This window comes from Scyliorhinus torazame, chromosome 9 (genome assembly GCF_047496885.1).
Source record: "Scyliorhinus torazame isolate Kashiwa2021f chromosome 9, sScyTor2.1, whole genome shotgun sequence".
Classification (NCBI taxonomy): domain Eukaryota; kingdom Metazoa; phylum Chordata; class Chondrichthyes; order Carcharhiniformes; family Scyliorhinidae; genus Scyliorhinus; species Scyliorhinus torazame.
The window spans coordinates 123,030,590-123,053,311 of record NC_092715.1 but is presented as its reverse complement, the minus strand read 5'-3'; the positions used below and the strand labels follow the sequence as shown (position 1 = coordinate 123,053,311).

Here is a 22,722-nt window from a genome sequence, read left to right as displayed (position 1 = left end):
GGCTAGCACTGTGGCTTCACGCGCCAGGGTCCCCGGTTTGATTCCCCGCTGGGTCACTGTCTGTGCAGAGTCTGCACGTTCTCCCCGTGTCTGCGTGGGTTTCCTCTGGGTGCTCCGGGTTCCTCCCACAGTCCAAAGACTTGCAGGTTACGTGGATTGGCCATGATAAATTGCTCTTAGTGTCCAAAAAGGTTAGGAGGGGTTATTGGGTTACGGGGATAGGGTGGAAGTGAGGGCTTAAGTGGGTCGGTGCAGACCCGATGGGCCGAATGGCCTCCTTCTGCACTGTATGTTCTATGTTCTACGTCTGTTCTATAACATTATGCAAATAAAAGCCCTGTCATGTCACTGGGTCCTAATTTTGTAATCTGGACCGGCTGTGAATTTCCTCCCAGATTGAAGCAAATCAGCTGTGGGGGGGGGAAGGACAAAGATTTAGATTTATTGTCACATGTACTGAGGTACAGTAAAAGATATTGATCTGCATTGAGTCCAGGCAGATCGTTCCATAAAGGAAAATACATAGGGCATACGATAAATACACAATGTAAATTCATAGACATAGACATCGGGTGAAGTATACGGAGTGTAGTGCTACACAGTAGAGAAGATGTGTGGAGAGATCAGTTCAGTCCATCAGAGGGTCATTCAGGAGTCTGGTAACAGCGGGGAAGAAGCTGTCTTTGAATCTGTTAGTGTGTGTTCTCAGACTTTTGTGTCTTCTGCCTGATGAAAGAGGTTGGAAGAGAGAATGAGCTGAGTGTGAGGGGTCTTTGATTACGCTGCCTGCTTTCCCAAGGCAGCGGGAGGTGTAGACAGAGTCCATGGATGGGAGGTGGGTTCGCATGATGGACTCGGCTGTGTTCACGACTCTCTGAGGTTTCTCCAATTGTGTAAAACTTGGGCCGGATTCTCTGCAGCCCCGCACTGAAATCGCGTTTGGCGCGGGGCGGAGAATCATCTTTTACACCCACATAGGGCCTGGCGCCGCTCCCGCATTTCTCCGGTCCCCAGGGAATCGCTCGCCCATGAATTACGTCACGCGGCTGGGGGGGCAATTGCCAGAGGCCCTCCCAGCGATACTCCGATTCCGACCGGCCGATTTCCCGATGGCATGGTTCGAACCACGTCTGGCCGCTCGGGATTCACACACGGCTGCTGACTCAGTCCATGGCCGCCCTGGTGGGGGGGCGGGGAGATCCATCAATGGGGGGGGGGGGGGACCTTATGGGCGGCTAGGGCAGCGATCGGGTGGGTTGGATGAAGCGGCGCGGGGCTGATCAGGGGGACTTTCTATCTTAATGCTGACCATTGCTCCATGATGTTTTATCCCCAGTTGCACACAGGAAATGAATCGCTGGCATTTAAACACGCTCTGGGATTTAAATTAACCCAGGCCTGAAAGACTGTGATAAGGAAGTATTCCTATCTCGACGACAAAGATGTGCAAGTTAGGTGGATTGGTCGTGCTAAATTGCCCCCTCATGTCCAAAGATGTGGGGCAGGATGCACTGTTTGGGAGACGATGTTCTCCTCCCGGTGCTGAATTGTACCAGTTTTACGATCATCTTGTGGTCGTAAAGCGGGATGCAATTCAGTGTTCCGCACCACGCAAATTTATGCATGGCATAGAATATGAGGATCCCCAAGAAATCCTACTATCCAGGTTGCCACCTTGACGGGAGACACAATAGCAAGATCCTGCGTACGGGCACCCACCCCACCCCACACCGCAAATCGGCCCCGACCGTCGCCCCCTACCACCACCACACAGCAGCCCCCAACCCCCAAATTGCCTGGGTGACCCCACCCTCAAATTACCCGACCCATTCCCCTAGGAACCCCTGTAATAGGGCAAACCCCCCCCTCCCAGGGACATCTGTAATAGACCCCCCCCCCTCCCCTGCCCCCGGGGCCGGGTCTCCTGTAATGAGGGCCCCCGGGTACCTCTGTAATAGGGGATCCCTCCCGGGACCCCTGCAATAAAGGGATTCTCCAGGGTCTCCTGTAACAGGGAGACCCCCCCCCCCCCCGGACCCGCTGCCTAAAGCAACCCCCTCCACACTCCTCCCTTCACATACAGACTGCCCCCCCCCCCCCAAAAAAAAGGGACCTTGTCTGGAAGTTAGAGAGCAATCCAGACAGGGGCAGTGGGAAGCATTACAGCAGTAATACTCACCTTGCAGCTCAATGTGTCCATTCCTCAGAGGCACAGCTGCTCTCCTATTTACTTTCCACAGATCCACTATCTGCAATCCATTAATAGCTTTGAGTAGTGGTCTGTGATTGATACCTTGTAAAAACCATCTGCAGCTTTGATCCATTCATATCCGTTCAGGTTTCAGTGGTTGAAGTGGTAAAACCCCAATGTTTGTAAACATTGACCACATCAAAGAGAGGTAAGTGCACTTATCACACGCTTGAGTGATTGGAACTCTCTTAATGCTTGGAATTCACTTCCATCCCACCGTGAGGTCCACCATAAGACCATAAGACATAGGAGCGGAAGTAAGGCCATTCAGCCCATCGAGTCCACTCCACCATTCAATCATGGCTGATTTCAACTCCATTTACCCGCTCTCTCTCCATAGCCCTTAATTCCTCGAGAAATCAAGAATTTATCAACTTCTGTCTTAAAGACACTCAACGTCCCGGCCTCCACCCCCCTCTGTGGCAATGAATTCCACAGACCCACCACTCTCTGGCTGAAGAAATTTCTCCTCATCTTTGTTCTAAAGTGACTCCCTTTTATTCTAAGGCTGTGCCCCCGGGTCCTAGTCTCCCCTGCTAATGGAAACAACTTCCCTACATCCACCCTATCTAAGCCATTCATTATCTTGTAAGTTTCTATTAGATCTCCCCTCAACCTCCTAAACTCCAATGAATATAATCCCAGGATCCTCAGACGTTCATCGTATGTTAGGCCTACCATTCCTGGGATCATCTGTGTGAATCTCCGCTGGACCCGCTCCAGTGCCAGTATATCCTTCCTGAGGTGTGGGGCCCAAAATTGCACACAGTATTCTAAATGGGACCTAACTAATGCTTTATAAAGCTTCAGAAGTATATCCCTGCTTTTATATTCCAAGCCTCTTGAGATAAATGACAGTATTGCATTTGCTTTCTTAATTACGCACTCAACCTGCAAGTTTACCTTTAGAGAATCCTGGACTAGGACTCCCAAGTCCCCTTTGCACTTCAGCATTATGAATTTTGTCACCGTTTAGAAAATAGTCCATGCCTCTATTCTTTTTTCCAAAGTGCAAGACCTCGCACTTGCCCACGTTGAATTTCATCAGCCATTTCTTGGACCACTCTCCTAAACTGTCTAAATCTTTCTGCAGCCTCCCCACCTCCTCCATACTACCTGCCCCTCCACCCATCTTTGTATCATCGGCAAACTTAGCCAGAATGCCCCGAGTCCTGTCATCTAGATCGTTAATATATAAAGAAAACAGCTGTGGCCCCAACACTGAAACCTGTGGGACACCACTCGTCACCGGTTGCCATTCCGAAAAAGAACCTTTTATCCCAACTCTCTGCCTTCTGCCTGACAGCCAATCGTCAATCCATGTTAGTACCTTGCCTCGAATACCATGGGCCCTTATTTTACTCAGCAGTCTCCCGTGAGGCACCTTATCAAAGGCCTTTTGGAAGTCAAGATAGATAACATCCGTTGGCTCTCCTTGGTCTAATCTATTTGTTATCTCTTCAAAGAACTCTAACAGGTTTGTCAGGCACAACCTCCCCTTACTAAATCCATGCTGACTTGTCCTAATCCGACCCTGCACTTCCAAGAATTTAGAAATCTCATCCTTAACAATGGATTCTAGAATCCTGCCAACAACCGAGGTTAGGCTAATTTGCCTATAATTTTCCATCTTTTTCCTTGTTCCCTTCTTGAACAGGGGGGTTACAACAGCGATTTTCCAGTCCTCTGGGACTTTCCCTGACTCCAGTGACTTTTGAAAGATCATAACTAACGCCTCCACTATTTCTTCAGCTATCTCCTTTAGAACTCTAGGATGTAGCCCATCTGGGCCCGGAGATTTATCAATTTTTAGACCTCTTAGTTTCTCTAGCACTTTCTCCTCTGTGATGGCTACCATATTCAACTCTGCCCCCTGACTCTCCTGAATTGTTGGGATATTACTCATGTCTTCTACTGTGAAGACTGACACAAAGGACTTATTTAGTTCCTCAGCTATTTCCTTGTCTCCCATCACTAGATTACCAGCGTCATCTTGGAGCGGCCCAATGTCTACTTTTGCCTCCCGTTTGTTTTTAATGTATTTAAAGAAACTTTTACTATCATTCCTAATGTTACTGGCTAGCCTACCTTCATAATTGATCCTCTCTTTCCTTATTTCTCTCTTTGTTATCCTCTGTTTGTTTTTGTAGCCTTCCCAATCTTCTGACTTCCCACTACTCTTTGCCACATTATGGGCTTTCTCTTTTGCTTTGATGCATTCCCTAACTTCCTTTGTCAGCCATAGCTACCTAATCCCCCCTCTGATAACCTTTCTTTTCTTTGGGATGAACCTCTGTACTGTGTCCTCAATTACTCCCAGAAACTCCTGCCATTGCTTTTCTACTGTCTTTCCCACTAGGCTCTGCTCCCAGTCGATTTTCGTCAGTTCCTCCCTCATGCCCCTGTAGTTACCTTTATTTAACTGTAAAACCTTTACATCTGATTCTACTTTCTTTCAAATTGGAGATTGAATTCTACCATATTATGATCACTGCCTCCTAAGTGTTCCCTTATTTTAAGATCTTTAATCAAGTCTGGCTCATTACATAACACTAGGTCCAGAATGGCCTGTTCCCTCGTGGGCTCCATCATAAGCTTTTCCAAAAAGCCCTCCTGTAAACATTCAATGAATTCCCTTTCCTTGGGTCCACTGGCAGCATTATTTACCCAGTCCACCTGCATATTGAAGTCCCCCATGATCACTGTGACCTTGCCTTTCTGACATGCACTTTCTATTTTGTGGTGCATTTTGTGCCCCTGGTCCTGACCACTGTTAGGAGGCCTGTACATAACTCCCATTATGTTTTTTTTTGCTTTTGTGGTTCCTCAACTCTACCCACACAGACTCCACATCATCTGACCCTATGTCGTTTAGTGCATGTCAGGTTCATGATTGCTGAGACCACAAGTGACCGAAGAATCACAGGAGGCCAGAGGATAGGGCGTCGGCCTACTCAAAGATCCAGGGCAGCACGGTGGCGCAGTGAGTTAGCCCTGTTGCCTCACGGCGCCGAGGTCCCAGGTTCAATCCCGGCCCTGGGTCACTGCCGTGTGGAGTTTGCATAGTCGCCCCGTGTTCGCCCCCACAACCCAAAGATGTGCAGGGTAGGTGGATTGGCCACGCTAAATTGCCCCTTAATTGGAAAAAATGAATTGGGTACTCTAAATTTTTTTTTTTTTTTAATCCAAATTTGTCATTAAGAGCCACTTGCGTTTATTTGCATCTTCCCGCCGGCGCTCATTATAGATCCCGTTCATGCTGCCATCGGGGAACGCACTCCAGGCATCTCAGGACAGAGAATCCCGCCTGCATAGTTTAGGTGGGGTTAAGGGGATACGGGTGGGGGAGTGGGCCTAGGTAGTGTGCTCTCCCAGAGGATTGGTGCAGATTTGATGGGCCGAATAGTCTCCATCTGCACTTAAGGAATTCTATGATTCGATGACACTCTACCAATCTCCCTCTGCACATAACCCCACATGCCCAACACCAACTTGGAATTAAACATGTCTGTTTAAGTATGTTTTTATTTTCAATTTTGAATCATTTTCAATGTAAACAGCAATTATCAATGCACTTCATATTATGGGTGTCATTCACATTGAAGGGTCAACCATTGTTGTAAGTGTGCTGATACGCTATTTGATGTGGATTCTAAGTGTGATCGGAATCCAATTACATTACATCCACCCTGCTATAGAAATTCAAGAACACCCAACTCTCCAAAGCCTTAATACGATAGTTTCCACCTGCAGGTACTTACCAGCACTGGAGATGCATCAGCTGGCTGCAAATCATTTAGAGAATTAATAGCACTCCTTGCTGTTGAATATTTTATTACTTAATTCAAGGAAAAGTTAATGCTACAGAAACAGTGCTAAGCGTTCTAGTTTAAATCAGTATCCTTGGGATGGAAGCAAACAGACATTTGTTCAGATTTCATCCTTTCTGGGTGAATTCCCAGAAGAAAATGATTTCAGATGTTTGCAAATGTGCTTCTTTCTAGAATCAGTTTACTGATTACACACCGGAACCATTGAATTTCACGTCTCATTCAATTTTAACTTACATGAACTATTCAAAGTTGCTAGTTTCACACGTGTTTTGTTTCAAACTAGCATAATTATTCACATTAGTACAATCCTATTTCAAATTAGATAAAAACCTGCTTGCTGAGGAGCTGTTGAGAGATATGGTAAACACTGCAGAATCTGAGAATTGGAATTAAAAATTAATTTGTGGAATTGTAATATAAACAGTGGTTAACACCTGAGTAAGATGTGCCAGTCTATGATTAGTTTTATTAATTCAGGCAGTTTTATTTTTAATTATTTACAGTAATCTGCTAAAGTGAATGCAGTTGTTTCTTGAATGGGGAGGGGAGGGTCGTACTAACCCTGCTAATGTGACACAAGGTAGGTGCTCCGTAGCAGCTGTGTTTAAAATTAAGGCCAGCAGCTGTTAAGTTCAATGCCAGTGATCTTTAACAATTTCAAGTATTTCTAACTGGGGTCTCTTACTCACCAGTGAATGCCAATGTTCTCTTTGACTGAGGAACTGTAACTAACATTAACCAATATATTAGCAGCGAAACACTTTCCAGTGTTTTTTAGGTACTTGAGAATGAAATGGATATATTATCATGAAATAAAGTGTAAATATAAGATGTAATTTAGAATACCAAGTTATCTAAACAGGACAGTGCAACTTATTAATTTAATTAAAGATTAACTTATGCCATTTTAAGTTATGAGGTGACATTTTACTAGCCCTTTGGCAACAGGCTGGGTGGCAGGAAGACTGGCACCTGGAAGGGGTGCCCAATGTCATTCCACAGCCATACCATTTTGCCAGTGGCAGGAAATTGACAGATCAGCTGCCCCCTGACAGCCAATTGAGCAACCTAAATGGCTAATTAAGGGCCACTTCCTGTCCTGTTGACATTTTGCCTGTATCTGGGGTGCCCACCGCCATATGGGGAGACCACCTTGTGAAACCTGATGGCCTCCCAGTGGGCTCCGGGTGGTGCGGGGGGGGAGGCTACCTTTTGTGTACCCCATGGCCCATGGAAGAGGATCCACGGAGCAATAGCTGCTGCCTGTGGCATGGCATCATCTGTGCACCTTGAACCCCCACCCCTGATCACTGGGGCCTGTCTAACTGGCCTTGGTGTACCTCAATCCCACTTACCCATCTTTGAAGGTCCGTGGCCATTGAGCTGTCCTCTCCTTTCAGATGCAGCCTGCTGCCTCTGATTGGGCAAACAAATATTGGGGACTGGCCACATCCTTCAGAAGGACAGCAGTCCTGATGGCAGCCACTTCCTAGATTGCTGTCAGTATTATGCTTACTTGGGTCCCACCGCTCGCCGATGTGGGATTGCCGCCGCCTTTTGACCCTGGCAGAGGGATTTCTACCACCTGTACAAAATGCCGCCCCTTACTTTTATTATAGAGCCTCTTCAAACTTGTGTCATCTGGTGAATCATGTTTCTTTAAATGTATCAACATTAATGAAACTCCGCCTTCATTGTGAATTCCATGTCCTTCTCCACAAATGTATCTCATGGTAGATAGTAAGGCAACTGATTTGCATTCAAAAAGAGTGAATCATAGAGGTGTAGAGTTTAACTTTTTACTGCAAGCCCCTACACCCTGCCAGCCCTGTGCAAAATATCCCAAAAGCCGTGTTAGCTAAATACTGACCTCAGTTAATTTAAAAAATAATGATATTATAGTCAGCATTCCTCAACATTTAAAAAAAATTGAACTCAGAAGCAGGCCGCACTTTGGATATTTTATTCAGTTAAAATTTTAGGGGTTTATTGAATGCTTTTGAATTTGTAAATTTGAAGTTATCTAAAAATTAACCGCTTTTGGATTCCCTGAGGTTGTGAAATGTACTTTATAAATGCAATTCCTGGTCCTTCCAGGGGCCCCTGGAGTTGGAAGGGGCCCATAGAGTGTTGGCGAGGAGGCCCAAGGCTGACGAGCCTCCGCGGGCGGTGCTGGTGCGGTTCCTAGTTATCTAGTTGCTGCTGCTAAGATCAAGGAGGAGCTGGAGCAAGTGGGGGGGTTCGAGACGGGGGTATGCTGCTGTGGGGAACGGGCCGGGTGTGGGGGACGGGCGCGTGGCTGGCCGAGGAGGGGTCATGGCTAGTCGGCGGGGGAGGGGGGTGGGTAGCCCCCTGATCCGGCTGATAACCTGGAATGTAAGGGGACTGAATGGGCCGGTTAAGCGGGCCCGCGTGTTCGCGCACCTGAAGGGGCTCAAGGCGGATGTGGTTATGCTCCAGGAGACACACCTGAAGGTGGCAGACCAGGTAAGACTGAGAAAAGGGTGGGTAGGTCAGGTGTTTCACTCGGGGCTAGATGCCAAAAATCGAGGGGTGACGATCATGGTGGGAAAGAAGGTGTTATTCGAGGCGTCGAGCATTGTGGCAGATAATGGCGGTAGGTACATAATGGTAAGTGGTAAGTTGCAGGGAGAGAGGGTGGTACTGGTCAATGTGTATGCTCCGAACTGGGACAATGCGGGTTTTATGCGGCGTATGTTGGGTCGGATCCCAGACTTGGAAGTGGGGGGCCTGATAATGGGGGGGAGACTTTAACACGGTGTTGGATCCTGCACTGGATCGCTCCAGGTGTAGGACGGGTAGGAAGCCGGCGGCGGCTAGAGTGTTGAGGGGATTTATGGACCAAATGGGAGGGGTGGACCCTTGGAGATTTGCAAGGCCGGGGGCTAGAGAATTTTCATTCTTCTCACATGTCCATAAGGCTTATTCTCGAATCAACTTTTTCATTGAGTAGGGCGCTGATAGCGAGAGTAGAGGATACCGAGTATTCGGCAATAGCCATTTCGGACCACGCCCCGCATTGGGTGGACTTGGAGATAGGGGAGGAGAGGGACCAGCGCCCGCTGTGGCGCTTGGAGGTGGGGCTGTTGGCGGACGAGGAGGTGAGCGAGCGGGTCCGAGGAAGTATAGAGAGGTACTTGGAGACTAACAACAACGGGGAGGTCCGAGTGGGGATGGTATGGGAGGCACTGAAGGCGGTGGTGAGGGGAGAGCTGATCTCCATAAGGGCCCACAAGGAGCGGAGGGAGTGGGGGGAGAGGGAGAGGCTGGTGGGGGAGATGGTGAGGGTAGACAGGAGGTATGCGGAAGAACCTGAGGAAGGATTGTTGAGGAAGGGGTGCAGCCTCCAGGCCGAATTCGACCTAGTGACCACCAGGAAGGCGGAGGTGCAGTGGAGGAAGGCCCAGGGGGCGGTCTACGAGTATGGGGAAAAGGCAAGCCAGATGCTGGCGCATCAGCTTCGGAAGCTGGACGCAGCTAGGGAGATCGGGGGAGTTAAGGACAGGGGAGGGAGTGTGGTGCGGAGTGGGGTTGGCATCAATGGGGCCTTCAGGGACATCTACGAGGAATTGTACCGATCCGAGCCCCCACGGGAGGTGGGAGGGATGGGCCGTTTCCTGGACCAATTGAAGTTTCCAATGGTGGAAGAGGGACTGGTGGCGGGACTGGGGGCCCCGATTGGGCTGGAGGAGCTGATCAAAGGGATAGGAAGCATGCAGGCGGGGAAGGCACTGGGGCCAGACGGTTTCCCGGTCGAGTTCTATAAAAAATATATGGACCTGTTGCGCCCGCTGTTAGTTAGGACCTTCAATGAGGCAAGGGAGGGGTGGGCTTTACCCCCGACGATGTCCCGGGCACTGATCTCCTTGATCCTGAAGCGGGACAAGGATCCCCTGCAATGTGGGTCTTACAGACCGATTTCCTTGCTAAATGTAGATGTCAAGGAGCTGGCGAAGGTCTTGGCCTTGAGGATTGTGTGCCGCAGATCATCCATGAAGACCAGATGGGGTTTGTGAAGGGGAGACAGTTGAACGCGAATGTGCGGAGGCTTTTGAACGTTATCATGATGCTGGCGAGGGAGGGGGAGGCGGAGATAGTGGTGGCGATGGACGCTGAGAAAGCCTTCGATAGGGTAGAGTGGGGGTACCTGTGGGAGGTGCTGAAGAGGTTCGGGTTTGGGGAGGGGTTTGTCAGGTGGGTTAGGCTGTTGTATGAGGTCCCGATGGTGAGTGTGGCCACAAATAGGAGGAGGTCCGAGTACTTTCGGTTGCACCGAGGGACGAGACAGGGGTGTCCCCTGTCCCCCCTGCTCTTCGCACTGCGATTGAACCCCTGGCTATGGCACAGAGAGTCGAGGAACTGGAGGGGGTTGGTGCGGGGTGGGGAGGAGCATAGGGTGTCGCTTTATGCGGACGACCTGCTGCTGTATGTGGCGGACCCGGTGGGAGGAATGCCAGAGGTAATGAGGATCCTTAAGGAATTTGGGGACTTTTCGGGGTACAAGCTCAATATGGGGAAGAGCGAACTGTTCGTAGTTCAGCTAGGGGACCAGGAGAGGGGGATTGGCGAGCTCCCACTAAAAAGGGCGGAAAGGAGCTTCAGATATTTGGGGGTCCAGGTGGCCAGGAGCTGGGGGGCCCTGCATAGGCTTAACTTTACAAGGTTGGTGGAGCAAATGGAGTAGGAGTTCAAGAGGTGGGACGCGTTGCCGCTGTCCCTGGCGGGTAGGGTGCAGTCAATCAAAATGACGGTGCTCCCAAGGTTTTTGTTCCTGTCCAGTGCCTCCCCGTGTTTATCCCGAAGGCTTTTTTCAGGTGGGTTAACAGGAGTATAATGGGGTTTGTGTGGGCGCGAGGGACTCCGAGGGTGAGAAGGGTGTTCCTGGAGCGGAGTAGAGATAGGGGGGAGCTGGCGCTGCCCAGCCTCTGTGGGTACTACTGGGCCGCCAATGCGACAATGGTGTGCAAGTGGGTGATGGAGGGGGAGGGGGCTGCATGGAAGAGGCTGGAGACGGCGTCCTGTGTGGGTACGAGTCTGGGGGCGCTGGCAACAGCGCCGCTGCCGCTCCCTCCAAGGAGGTATACCACGAGCCCGGTGGTGGTGGTGGCGGCCCTCAAAATTTGGGGGCAGTGGAGGCGGCATAAGGGGGAAGTTAGGCGTGGACCCCATTATGGGGGAACCACCGGTTGGCCCCAGGAAGAACAGGTGGAGGGTTTTCAGGGTGGCACAGGGCAGGGATACGAAAGTTGGGGGGCCTGTTTGTGGACGGGAAGTTCGCGAGCTTGGTTGAGCTGGAGGAGAAGTACGGGCTCTCCCCGGGGAGCACCTTCAGGTACTTACAGGTAAGGGCGTTTGCCAGACGGCAGGTGGTGGAATTCCCACGGCTACTGCCACACACAGTACAGGACAGGGTGCTCTCGGGGGGGGGGGGGGGGGGGGGGGGGGGGGGGGGGGGGATTGGGGAAGATCCCGGAAACTTACCAGGTGATGCAGGAGGAGGAGGAGGCCTCGGTGGTGGAGTTGAAAGGTAAGTGGGAGGAGGAGTTGGGAGAGGAGATCGAAGAGGGGACGTGGGCAGATGCCCTAGGGAGGGTGAACTCTTCCGCTTCGTGCACAAGGCTCAGCCTCATACAGTTTAAGGTGCTGCTCAGGGCACACATGATCGGGACAAGGATGAGCAGGTTCTTTGGGGGTGAGGACAGGTGTGTTAGGTGCTCAGGGAGCCCAGCAAATCGCACCCATATGTTCTGGGCATGCCCAGCGCTGGAGGAATTTTGGAAGGGCGTAGCGAGGACGGTGTCGAGGGTGGTAGGATCCAGGGTCAAACCGGGCTGGGGGCTCGCAATATTTGGGGTGGCAGAGGAGCCGGGAGTGCAGGAGGCGAAAGAGGCCGGAATTCTGGCCTTCGCGTCCCTGGTAGCCCGGCGAAGGATTCTCCTTCAGTGGAAAGATACGAGCCCCCAAGCGTGGAATCCTGGATCAGCGATATGGCAGGGTTCATTAAATTGGAGAGGGTGAAATTCGCCTTGAGAGGGTCGGTACAAGGGTTCTTTAGGCGGTGGCAACCGTTCTTAGACTTTCTGGCAGAACGATAGACATTGGTCAATGGCAGCAGCGGGTCGGGGGGGGGGGGGTGGGTTTACTTTATTTTTGTTTATGTTATTTACACTGGAAGGGTCTGAGGGGGTGTATACACCTGTTGTCTTAAGTCGGGGTGTTAATGTTAATTTATTTAGGTAAGGGAGAGGAGGGGTTTGGGGGGTTGCTTTTTTAGATTGTGTTTTGTACTTAACCCTGTTGGGTTCTTTTTTCTTTCTCATTTTGTTATTGATATTTTATGAAAACCTTTAATAAAAATTATTTAAAAAAAAAAATAAAATAAATGCAATTCCTTTATTTTCTTAATTCTTTGATTTTAAGGTCCAATATGTATTGGAGAAAATTAAACACCTAATTGTTGTAGGATATTTTTAAGTGAATTCCCCAAGCTCCCACCTCCACTGGCCAAGTGAGTAGTGAATCAGTCAGTGTAACATGGAACCATACAAATCCAGAACAGGTGCTTTTAGCCATTTCATGTCCTTATGCCCTGAGCTCGAGAGGGGAATGTTGGCCAGATTTCCTGTTCCAGATTTGTTATTCGGCGACCCCTCCTGGAAGTGCCAGTCTGTAGATATCAAGTCAGGATAGGATTTTCCATCCTATGATGAGTGATTAATTTTCTTGCCATTAGCCACTGGGATAAATCTCGTGATTTAGCACTCTTGACGCTGAGCTTCAGGACTGCATTTCAGGAATTTGGCCTTTGATGCCTGCAGGGTGTTGCATTCATTCAGGTCACGTCCAAATTCCTGATATGCATTTGTGTCATGTTGAGTCCCATTGTCTAGGGTCACTGATGGAAAGTGGCCTTTTAGGAAAAGATCAGAACACTATCACTTTGTGGAAATATGCACTACCTTCAGGATTTGTATTTGGAGGAGTTGGGGTGCAGGAGGGGTGGAACTGGAGGAAAAACATCAAAATGACCTTGTGGATATGTTTAGTTTTACTAGCGCTGTACATTATAAATCTTTACTCATATTCCACAGTAACATGTCTCCATGCACGGTAGGAGAACACTCTGATGAAGCCAATCACCTGGACAAAAAGGACGAGCCGCTATTATTGCCTTTGGAGAATTTCAAAAATCAGTGTATGTGTGAAACTGTGCCTGAAACTCCGGATTGCAATACACCCTTCTGGGATAACATGGGATAATACCCCAAGGATAGATTAGTCATGGCTACTTTACTGATGTTCCAAGGCTAGATGTGCCAAATTAGATTCAGAATTGTAGTTCTATGTTTGTAGGTGGGCGATGAATTAATCTAATTAAAACATCTCTTCTTGTCAGCTTGCACTATTTCAATTAATAGCCCTGCAGAATTACAAAACACTTCTTGCATGGAACTGCAATGCAAGCTTCAGCATCCAAAATTGTTGTGGCATGAACATTAACTTAAAAAATTTGATGAGAAAGTTTCAAAAGTTAAATCCCCTCACTTCTTTTATTTTCTGTGTAATGGAACATTGACCCAAGAGTTCCTTTTTTAAGTTACATTGCTTAAAAATATCTGGCACCCAAGACCAATGCCCCTTCTGATAGTCAATTATTTTCTGGGTGAATAGAAGTTGTGTTAGTATTGGAAATGGATTTACATTGCTTCGTAAATAGGTTTTGCTAATCTACAGAAAATGTTTTCATGGCATATTATAAGCTAAATGCATAATTTTAAAGAGAGTACAAGAACAGCGAGATCAGGGTGTGTATGTGAACATATCTTGGAAGATGGCAAGATAGGTTAACAAACCAATTAATAAAGCATATGGGATATAGAAGCTTGGGCGGCATGGTAGCACTGTGGTTAGCACTGTTGCTTCACAACGCCAGGGACCCGGGTTCGATTCCCGGCTTGGGTCACTATCTGTGCGGAGTCTGCACGTTCTCCCCATGGCTGCGTGGGTTTCCTCCGGGTGCTCCGGTTTCCTCTCACAAGTCCCAGAAGACATGCTTGTTAGGTGAATTGGACATTCTGAATTTTCCCTCTGTGTACCCGAACAGGCGCAGGAATGTGGCGACTAGGGGATTTTCACAGTAACTTCATTGCAGTATTAAGCCTACTTGTGTCACTAATAAAATAGAGTACAAATGTCAGGAAATTATGCAAAGCCTATGCTGAACATATTTAAATACTAACTAAAACTTTACTAAAACAGTACTTCAGTCCAGCTGGCGTATTGTATCCAATTTAGAGCAACAACCTTTAAGAAGGGTGGGAAGGCTTTAGAGAGGCTACAGAAGAGATTTACTGGAATGGTTCCAGGGATGAGTGATTACGGTTACATTGACCAACTGGAGAAACTCTTCTTGGAGCAGCGAAGGCTAAGAGGAGCTTTGTTCCAGGTTTAGATAGAGAACACAAAGAGAAACTGTTTCCAGAGACTTAAGGGTTGCGAACCAGAAGCCACAGATTAAAGTGCTTGGCAGAAGAACCGGGGGCAACATGAGGAAATAAAACTTTTTAGCCAATGAGTCATTGGGATTTGAAATGTACTGTCTGGTGAAGTGGTGGATGAAGATTCAATTCTAGCCTTCAAAAAGGAATTGCATAAATACTTAAAATAAAAAGATTGTAAGGGCTTGGGAAGGAGCAGGTGGTGGGCCTAACTGTATTTCTCTTTGAACAACCATTGCAGTCTGGTTTCCATCTGTGCTGTACTATACTGTCATTCTAATCTATATAATTTTACTACTCCGCCAATGCTCTCTTTTTTCCTCTTCCCCTTATCTGTCCTATCTCTGTACCTTCCCATTTTTTCATGTATTGGTTGACTAAAAAAGGATCTGCTGCCCATTCAGGCTGGAAACGAACGGTCCACAGCCAAGGAGTCACCACCTTCCCTTGTCCCAGCTGTGAACATGACGTCGACCTTGGAGAATGTGGCCTTAGCGGTCTGTTCCGAAACTTCACCTTGGAAACAATTGTAGAAAGATACAGACAGGCTGCAAGAGCAGCCGTGGCTATCATGTGCAATCTCTGCAAGCCCCCACCACAGGAGGCCACTAAAAGCTGTATGGACTGCAAGGCGAGCTACTGCAATGAGTGCTTCAAAATTCATCATCCTTGGGGAACTCCAAAGGCCCAGCATGAGTATGTAGGACCAACAACCAACTTCCGACCTAAGGTACAGAGCTTCTCTTATCGCTATTTTCATTAAACATATTCCAGAAAGGCATTCTCAGAAATGCATTTATTTCTGCAGACATTTTATTCAAAGTGCAATATCTTGATTTTAAAAAAGTATACAAGTCACTTCCCATTTCATTCCAAAGGTATGTGAAGATATAAGTACATAATCCTATCAGTCATCTCTCAGCCTTCTCTTCAAACACACAAACAGAATGGGCCAAAGATTTTTTTGTGAAGAAAGTGCTTTATTACTAATTAATTTGCTGACTACAGAGAGTCAATGGGCAGCATTCAATTATTGAATGTGGCATGTCTAATGAGCTTTGAGCCAAGATTGTCAGTAATAATTGGAAGTATCTTACGAGTAGAGATCTGGTCATTGTCATGATATGCAAAAATGCAGCTAATGAACACTTAGAATAGGACACGACCAATGAGCAGTCAGGACACTCGGGTGGTATCTCACTATAAAAGGGATGAGGCACTCACACCCTGCCTCTTTCCACAGACCAACATCTACAGAGTGAGACAGGGTTTATCTTCAGCATCACACCCCAGCACGTGGCTTAGGGCAGGCTGGTTCAGTTAGACTGAGTTACTACAATTAGATTAGCAGAGTCGAACTCATTGAGAACTGTGCTAATAGTTCAATAAACACATTGAACTCATTTCAAAGTCTGGAGCATCTTTTACTTAAAACTGCACCAAGTGGCAGCCTGTGTTATTCCAAACTCCATAACACAACAGTCACAGTATGTTATAGATGTTTTGTATTTATTCATTAAAAACAGAAATATATTTTGCTAGTTAAACTAAAAAGAGGAGGCTTTGAGTCGGTTGCACAGTTGAAATCATTCTCTAAGTTATTCATTCTGACTCAAATGCTCAGATCAACCTTTAAGGTTAGCATTTCCCTTGAGGACATTAATGTGATGCGACAGATCAAAGTAGAAGACATTGGTTTCAAATAAAGAAATGTTTATTTTATTGCTATAATGTTATGACCATGTTTTGTTAAGTAAGTTACCGTAACTCTCTAAATTTGAAAAACCCAATTTGACAATTTAACCATTGATTTTTTTCACAATCATGTGGCTACGTTGAGTGATTCACAGTAGTCTCCAGTTTCCTTTTTTCCTTAAAAGGATGGGATCTCTAATTAGAGTTACAGATCCCTGTCAGTCAATCATGGAAATAAAGTGCACAAATGTATGACAGCTGCACATCATTCCCTTAAGATTGTGATCAGCTCTTGAGGAATAGCTGCAAATATCATCTAAACAAAAAAAAGCAATGTACTAATTGAAAACATCTAATTTATTTATTTTGAAACATAATTTGCTTTTCTGTCCTACAAGCTGGGGTGTGATGCCATCTCCCCAATGCTACCTCACCCAACTGAATATTTTTCATGCTTTAGTTTGAAAAAAAATTGCCATCAAAGTTGGGGGATATCACAGCAGAACCTGATGCACATGGACATGTATTGCCAATAGGTCTTTGTGGAACATGGGTCATAGTTTCATCACACAGAGGACTGTGAATCTTTGGAATTCTCTACCCCCAGAGGGCTGTGGAAGTTTATTGTGTATGCTTAAAGCAGAAATTGATAGATTTCTGATTAACAATAACGTGAAGGATTATGGAGATAGTGGGTGTAAAAGGCATTGAAGTGTCCAGTCATCCATGATCGCATGAAATGGTGGAGCAGGCTCGACGGGCTGAAAGGCCTACTCTAGCTCCTATGTTCCTGTGTTATCTTCCCGAGCGCTAATTGTGATGCTCTTGTTGCCAGTCCAACTGAGATTGTATAGTTTAACAAAAATGAGGGCTGAAGCTTGAATCTTCCTCGCCTGTGAAGCTAATTTTCTGGTTGGAACTTTCAGAATTATATTATTCTAAAGTATCTTTGTTATTGGGGTGGTCGAGCATCTCCGTTTCAGGGCATCTGGGGAAGGATTCTCTGGTCTGCCAGTTTCTCTGCCGTGCACTATTTGCTGGCAGCAGGATTTTCTGCTCCCTCAGCTTGTCAATTGGATTTCCCATTGAAACCAGCCAAAGCCGGCACAGCAACTGCTGGCAGGAGTGCATGCCAACAGGAAAACTGTATTCCCAAGACCGGAGTCCCCAGGCTAATGTCCTGAGCCCAACCATCTTCAGCTGCTCCATCAATTACCTCCTTTCCATCATAAGATCAGGGGCGTGATTCTCCGACCCCCCCCCGCCGGGTCGGAGAATCGCCGGGGGCTGGCGTGAATCCCGCCCCTGCCGGTTGCCGAAATCTCCGGCACCGGAGATTCGGCGGGGGCGGGAATGCGCTGCGCCAGTTGGCGCCCCCCCCCCCCGTGATTCTCCGGCCTGGATGGGCCAAAGTCCCGCTGCTAGAATGCCTGTCCCGCCGGCGTGGATTAAACCACCTCTCTTACCGGCGGGACAAGGCGGCGCGGGCGGGCTCCGGGGTCCTGGGGGGGTGGTGCGGGGCGATCTGCGGGCGGGCCTGTGCCGTGGGGGCACTCCTTTCCTTCCGCCTTAGCCACGGTCTCCACCATAGCGGAGGCGGAAGAGACTCCCTCCACAGCGCATGCGTGGGGTTGCCGTGAGCGGCCGCTAACGCTCCCGCGCATGCGCCGTCCGGCAGTGTAATTTCCGCGCCAGCTGGCGGGGCACCAAAGGCCTTTTCCGCCAGCTGGCGGGGCAGAAATCAGTCCGGCTCGGGCCTAGCCCCTCAAGGTGAGGGCTCGGCCGGTCAAGGGGCGGAGGATTCCGCAGCTTTGGGGCGGCGCAATGCCGGACTGATTTGCACCGTTTTGGGCGCCGGTCGGCGGACATCGCGCCGATACCGGAGAACTTTGTCCCAGAAATGGAGATGTTTGCGGATGACTGCACAATGTTCCTATTGACTCCTGACTCATGACTCCTCAGATACTGAAACAGTCTGGGGCAGGGTTCTCTCAGCCCAGGGCCGGGCCGGTGAATTCCCGCGACCGGCGCGAATCGCGCCACGCCGCCTCGATGCTGGCACGCGGTTCTCGACAGAGTGGAGAATTGGCGCCATTGGCGCCGGTGTGGTTGACGCGGCACAGGTCGGGGGCCGTTCTACGCGGCCGGCCTGCCTATTCTTGGCCCAGGATGGGCCGAACGGCCGTCGTAAAAACGCCGAGTCCAGCCGGCGCCATCCATACCTGCTCTCAGCCAGTGGGAACTCGGCGTGGAAGGGTTGGGGGGAGAGGGGGTTCGACCCCGGGGGGCGTCCAATGTGGTCTAGCCCGCGTTCGGGGCCCACTGATGGGTGGGCCGGCCTCTCTGGCTGGTGGCCTCCTTTCTTCTACGCCGGCCCCTGTAGCGCTGCGCTATGTTGTGTCAGGGCCAGCATGTTGAAGGAAGCCACTGCGCATGCGCGCGTTGCCGCCGGTTCCACTGCGCATGCGCGGATCCCGCGGCGCCCAGTCGATGCCGGGATCAGCAACTGAAGCAGCGTGAACTGCTCAAGTGCTGTGTTGGCCCTCTGTCGGGGCCAGAATTGCTGATCCTGCGGCCGTGTTGACACCGTCGAGAAACGCGATGGCGTTTCTGACGGCGTCAACATTTAGCTAAATGTTCCCTAAATGGAAAATCCCATCAGAAAGCCATTTGCTGACGGATAGTACTGGAGCCAATCTTTATTTTGATCTAATATTTATTTACAAAGGGAAACATTGTAAGCATACATCTCCTAACTCGGTCCCATCACAGTTTCAATAAGTGACTCAAGTGAAACCTCAATTAATGCCTTCCACCTGCATATAATTAAAAACAATTGATAAACAATTAACACTGTGGGAATACAGAGATTGATTAATCTTTATCCGAATGTCTGGTTTGCGCAGTTTGAATTGTGGTACTAAATGACAATAATTTTAATGTTTTGTTTGATTCTTTCCCCTGATCCACCTGTCAACAGATTCTGATGTGTCCTGAGCACGATATGGAAAAAGTTACCATGTATTGCGAGGTATGCAGAAGGCCCGTGTGCCATCTCTGTAAACTCGGCGGGTCACATGCCAATCACAAAGTAACCTCTATGAGCAGTGCCTACAAAGTACTTAAGGTAGGTTATGTTGATAGAAGGACAAAAGCGACTTCTTCCATTTTCCAAAATTGCTTATTATGTTCTCAAATATCACAAAATTAAAAATGCTCCAATTTCCATTCCCTCTAATGCTTGTACGCAATTGGATCTTAAATGCTTAATGACTTTCATGTGTCAGTGACTTGCCTGATTCATGGCCTCACTATTTATCTATTTACTCTTTTATATATTTGGTTTCCATAAGTCTCATAATTGTTGGTTGCTTTGTGTCTGTGTAAAGTGAGATATTGAGGACACGTTGCTAGTTGGTGTGATTTGAATAGTGTTCTCTGGTTTCACCCTGTGGTACGCTTTGTTGTTATGACAACAGGAGAAGCTGTCTAAGAGTATCGGTTACCTCATCAGCAAAGAAGACCAAGTGAAAACTCAGATCTTTCAACTGGAGCACATGATTGACCAGACAGAGGTAGGAATTGGCTGGAATAACAGTTCCTTGAAGCCTATAGTTAGGTTATCTTATTAAAATGTAGTTTAACAACAAGGAGGCTATTTCAAGAAAGCAAAGAGACCACACTGGCAATCGGAAAGTGGAGCAAACATTTCTCCTGTTATTATCACTGGACTTGTTTTTGCAACAGTCCAAAATGAGTGTGAGGGAAAATTGAAAAGGAAGCCAAAAAAAAGCTTCTTAACAGCCACTTGCAGTTTCCTTTTCTTATCCTGAAATTCTTTTAAGTAGTTGCCACCCATTGCGCTGTGTCCCAGCATGGGCAAATTTAGGTGGACAGGGAAGAAAATTGGAGCAAAGGTTGGAGACAATGATAGTTATATTATAATAGGGGTAGAGGTAGGGGATTCAAGGCTGAGTTAGATAATGACTCAGCCACCACTGGTCTCTCTGGAAGAGAATTCCAAAGACAAACAATCCTCTGAGAAAAGAAAATCCTCATCACCATCTTAAGTAGACGGCAAGGTGGCACAGTGGTTAGCCTCACAGCTCCAGGGCCCCGGGTTCAATTCTGACCTTGGGTGACTGTCTGTGTGGAGTTTGCCCTTTCTCGTCATGTCTGCGTAGGTTTCCTCCGGGTGCTCCGGTTTCCTCCCACAGTCCAAAGATGTGTAGGTTAGGTGGATTGGCCATGATAAATTGCCCCTTAGTGCCCAAAAGGTTAGGTGGGGTTACTGGGTCACGGGGACAGGGTGGAGGTGTGGGCTTAAGTAGGGTGCTCTTTCCAAGAGCCAGTGCAGACCCGATGGGCCGAATGGCCTCCTTCTGCACTGTAAATTCTATGATTTTATGAAATGAAAGACCAATTATTTTCAAACTATGCCATCTCATTCTAGATGTTCTCATAAGGGGAACCATTCTCTCCGCATCTACCCTATTAAGTAGCGTTGCAAACCTGGTATCTGATGCGACCACCAATTCATACGAGACGGAGAGTTGAAGTGAACAGTGGTTTTAATCAGCTAGAACTGTGCCTGCCTGCGACTGCTCTGCACTGAGAGCCGTCTGCAGGCTGCAGATCTATATACCTCCCCCTAGGGTGCGGAGCCAGAGGTGGAGCCCACAAGGGAACCAACATAATACAATGTAAGGTCATGTAATACAATGGTGGGCCATAGGCAGAGCCCACAAGGGCATCAACATAATACAATGTAATGTAATGTAATGTAATACAATGGTGAATGGTAGCAGTAATACATTCACCACATTCACCCCCTGTTAAAAATTGAAGTTCAGCGGGGGTGAAATGGGCTCACAGGTTGAGTCTGTCCGGTGCCTTGATCGTTCGCTGCGATCGCCTGAGCTCTGGCTTCGCTGCGGGCACGGGTGTTGAACTCGTCGCCGCGGGCACAGGTGTTGAACGCGTCACTGCGGGCATGGTTGTTGACTCCGGGAGCGTGTCTTCTACAGCTTCATCCCTGTAGGTCGGCAATGGGGGGGGGGGGGGGGGGAAGAGGAGGTGTAGGCCATGTAGGGGCGGTGTTTGGTGTAGGGTGGGGGTGGTAGGTGATGGTCACAGGGGAACCGGCGGGTGCCAGGTCCCGGAGGGAGATCGTATCTTGTCGGCCATCGTGGTGCGTCACGTAGACATAGAGGGTTGGCATGTAGGAGCTGAACCCTCTCGACCAGGGGGTCAGACTTATGGCTCCTCACGTGCTTTCAGAGGAGGACAGGCCCCGGTGTCGTCAGCCAGGACGGAAGCGAGACCCCGGAGGTGGATTTCCGGGGGAAAACAAATAGGCGGTCATGAGGGGTCTCGTTCGTGGCTGTGCAAAGGAGTGACCTAATGGAGTGGAGCGCGTCGGGGAGGACCTCCTGCCAGCGGGAAACTGGGAGAGTTCTAGACCGTAGGACCAGAAGGACGGCCTTCCGTACCGTCGCGTTCTCCCTCTCCACCTGTCTGTTTCCCCGGGGGTTGTAACTGGTAGTCCTGCTCGAGACGATGCCTTACCGAGCAGGTACTGATGAAGTTCGTTGCTCATAAAGAAGGAGCCCCGGTCACTGTGGATGTAAGTGGGGAAACCGAACAGGGTGAAGATGTTGTGCAGGGCCTTAATGACAGTGGCCGCGGTCATGTCGGGGTATGGGATGGCAAAGGGGAAGCGGGAGTACTCGTCAACGGCATTAAGAAAATGCGCGTTGAGGTCAGTGGAGGGGAGGGGCCCTTTGAAATCGATGCTGAGGCGCTCAAAGGGCCGGGATGCCTTCACCAGGTGGGCCTTATCTGGTCGATAGAAGTGCGGCTTACACTCCGTGCAGATTTGGCAGTCCCGGGTCATGGCCCTGACCTCCTCGGTGGAGTAGGGCAAGTTGCGGGCCTTGATGAAGTAGAGAAGCCGGGTGACCCCCGGGTGACAGAGGTCGTTGTGGATGGCCCGGAGTCGGTTATCTTGCGCGCTGGCAAATGTGCCACGGGACAGGGTATCTGGGGGCTCGTTGAGCTTCCCTGGACGATATACAATATCGTAGTTATAGATGGTGAGTTCAATCCTCCATCTCAAGATTTTATCATTCTTGATCTTGCCCCGCTGTGTATTGTTGAACATGAAGGCTACCGACCGTTGGTCGGTGACGAGGGTGAACCTCCTACCAGCGAAATAGTGCCTCCAATGATGCACAGCTTCCACAATGGCTTGAGCTTCTTTTTCGACTGAGGAGTGTCCAATCTCTGAGGCGTTGAGGGTACGGGAAAAAAAGGCTACGGGCCTGCCTGCCCGGTTAAGGGTGGCGGCGAGGGCGACCTCTGATGCGTCGTTCTCCACCTGAAAGGGGATGGACTCGTCCACCGTGCGCTTCGCTGCTTTGGT

General features: G+C 48.8%; 1 protein-coding gene across 4 annotated transcripts in view; it reads left to right on the top strand.

The window, feature by feature from the left end:
* trim36 (tripartite motif containing 36) overlaps positions 1-22,722 on the top strand; it is a 159,808-nt gene that overhangs the window by 23,757 nt on the left and 113,329 nt on the right. For 2 of the 4 annotated variants that reach the window (XM_072516470.1, XM_072516472.1), the window contains 3 exons: positions 14,990-15,333; positions 19,279-19,425; positions 19,778-19,873. In XM_072516470.1, the coding sequence (XP_072372571.1) occupies positions 14,990-15,333; positions 19,279-19,425; positions 19,778-19,873 (587 nt within the window). The remainder of the gene's footprint in view (positions 1-14,989; positions 15,334-19,278; positions 19,426-19,777; positions 19,874-22,722) is intronic. The other 2 variants (XM_072516471.1, XM_072516473.1) reach the window with 1 other exon arrangement.